Source organism: Penaeus japonicus, unplaced genomic scaffold, assembly GCF_977035675.1.
Source record: "Penaeus japonicus unplaced genomic scaffold, GWHDUDI00000001_assembly GWHDUDI00000016, whole genome shotgun sequence".
NCBI classification, from domain to species: domain Eukaryota; kingdom Metazoa; phylum Arthropoda; class Malacostraca; order Decapoda; family Penaeidae; genus Penaeus; species Penaeus japonicus.
The window spans coordinates 33,784,376-33,786,875 of record NW_028234418.1 but is presented as its reverse complement, the minus strand read 5'-3'; the positions used below and the strand labels follow the sequence as shown (position 1 = coordinate 33,786,875).

The window sequence follows — 2,500 nt, the reverse complement described above, 5'->3', positions numbered from 1 at the left end:
TCCCTTTTCCCTCCCCCCTTCCCCTCTCCCTCCCCCCTTCCCCTCTCCCTCCCCCTTCCCTTTTCCCTCCCCCCTTCCCCTCTCCCTCTCCCCCTCCCCCTCTCCCTCCCTCTTTATCTCCCTCCCCCCTCCCCCTCTCCCTCCCCCCTCCCCCTCTCCCTCCCCCCTTCCCCCTCTCCCTCCCCTCTTCCCTCTCTCCCTCCCCCCCTCCCTCTCTCCCCCCCCCCTTCCCCTCTCCCTCTCCCCTTCCCCTCTCCCTCTCCCATTCCCCTCTCCCTCTCCCCTCTCCCTCTCCCCTTCCCCTCTCTCTCTCCCATTCCCCTCTCCCTCTCCCATTCCCCTCTCCCTCCCCCTTCCCCTCTCCCTCCCCCCTTCCCCTCTCCCTCCCCCCTTCCCCTCTCCCTCCCCCCTCCTCTCTCCCTCCCTCTTTCCCCTCTCCCTCCCCCCTTCCCCCCTCCCTTCCCCTCTCCCCTCTCCCTCCTCCCTTCCCCTCTCCCTCCTCCCTTCCCCTCTCCCTCCTCCCTTTCCCTCTCCCTCCTCCCTTTCCCTCCTCCCTCCTCCCTTTCCCTCTCTCTCCACCCCTTTCCCTCTCCCTCCTCCCCTTCCCCTCTCCCTCCTCCCTTTCCCTCTCCCTCCTCCCTTTCCCTCTCCCTCCTCCCTTTCCCTCTCCCCCCCCCCTTTCCCTCCCCCCCCCCCCCTTCCCCCTTCCTCCCCCCTTCTCCTCTCCCTCCCCCCTTCCCCTTTCTCTCCCCCCTTCCCCTCTCCCTCCCCCCTTCCCCTCTCCCTCCCCCCTACCCCCCTCCCTCCCCTCTTCCCCTCTCCCTCCCCCCTTCCCCTCTCCCTCCTCCCTTCCCCTCTCCCTCCCCCCTTCCCCTCTCCCTCCCCCCTTCCCCTCTCCCTCCCCCCTTCCCCTCTCCCTCCTCCCTTCCCCTCTCCCTTCTCCCTTCCCCTCTCCCTTCTCCCTTCCCCTCTCCCTTCTCCCTTCCCCTCTCCCTTCTCCCTTCCCCTCTCCCTTCTCCCTTCCCCTCTCCCTTCTCCCTTCCCCTCTCCCTTCTCCCTTCCCCTCTCCCTCCCCCCTTCCCCTCTCCCCTCCCCCTTCCCCTCTCCCTCCCCCCCTCCCCTCTCCCTTCCCTCCCCTCCCCTCTCCCTCCCTCCCCTCCCCTCTCCCTTCCTCCTCCGCCCCCCTCTCCCCTCCCCCCCCCCCTCTCCCTCCCCCCCTCCCCTCTCCCTCCCCCCTTCCACCTCCCCTCCCCCCTTCCCCCCCCCCCCCCCCCTTCCCCTCTCCCTCTCCCTCCCCCCTTCCCCTCTCCCTCCCTCCCTTCCCCTCTCCCTCCCCCCCGCCCTTCCCCTCTCCCTCTTCCTCCCTCCCTTCCCCTCTCCCTCCCTCTTACTCCCTCCCTTCCCTCCCCTCCCTCCCTTCCCTTCCCCTCTCCCTCCCCCCTTCCCCTCTCCCTCTCCCATTCCCCTCTCCCTCTCCCATTCCCCTCTCCCTCCCCCCTTCCCCTCTCCCTCCCCCCTTCCCCTCTCCCTCCCCCCTTCCCCCCTCCCCCCTTCCCCTCTCCCTCCCCCCTTCCCCTCTCCCTCACCCCCTTCCCCTTTCCCTCCCCCCTTCCCCTCTCCCTTGCCTCTTCCCCTCTCCCTCACCCCTTCCCCTCTCCCTCACCCCTTCCCCTCTCCCCCCCCCCTTCCCCTCTCCCTCCCTCACCCCTTCCCCTCTCCCTCACCCCTTCCCCTCTCCCCCCCCCCTTCCCCTCTCCCCCCCCCCCCCCTCTCCCCCCCCCTCTCTCCCTCCCCCCTTCCCCTCTCCCTCCCCCCCCCCCCCCCCCCCCCTCTCTCTCTCTCTCTCTCTCCTCTCTCTCTCTCTCTCTCTCTCTCTCTCTCTCTCTCTCTCTCTCTCTCTCTCCACAATCCCTTTCCCCCTTCCCCTTTCCCTCCCCCCTTCCCCTCTCCCTCCCCCCTTCCCCTCTCCCTCCCCCCTTCCCCTCTCCCTCCCCCTTCCCCTCTCCCTCCCCCCTTTCCCTCTCCCTCTCCCCCCCTCCCTCTCCCCCCCTCCCTCCCACTTTCTCCAACAGAGGGAACCGCATAACTGACCTCGCCAGCACAAACAGGAGCAGCGACACCCCAAGATAAGCGGTCGCCATGTACAGCCAGACATCCAGGGACAGAGGAGACAGGAAGCTGAAGAGGTTCGGTGGCTTCCTGGTGGGTTTCCGGTACAAGATGCTTATGCCTGCGGGAGAGAATGGCGAGGACGGCTTGACGAGGGTGGATGGAAAGGGAGTCGAGTGTGTAGATGCATTGGTAAGTCACATATGAGGGAACAATAATAACGATGATCATCATAACAATGATGATGATGATGATGATGATGATGATGATGATGATGATGATGATGATGATGATGATGATGATGATGATGATGATGATGATGATGATGATGATGATGATGATGATGATGATGATGATGATGATGATGATGATGATGATGATGATGATGATG

At 65.8% G+C, this 2,500-nt stretch overlaps 1 protein-coding gene across 1 annotated transcript in view; it reads right to left on the bottom strand.

Annotated features, from left to right (window-relative positions):
* Positions 1–2,500, bottom strand: part of LOC122248601 (Kainate-type ionotropic glutamate receptor subunit 1D) — a 247,780-nt gene that overhangs the window by 19,853 nt on the left and 225,427 nt on the right. Inside the window, exon 15 of the mRNA XM_086545674.1 lies at positions 2,092–2,230. Coding sequence (XP_086401800.1) covers positions 2,092–2,230 — 139 coding nt within the window. The remainder of the gene's footprint in view (positions 1–2,091; positions 2,231–2,500) is intronic.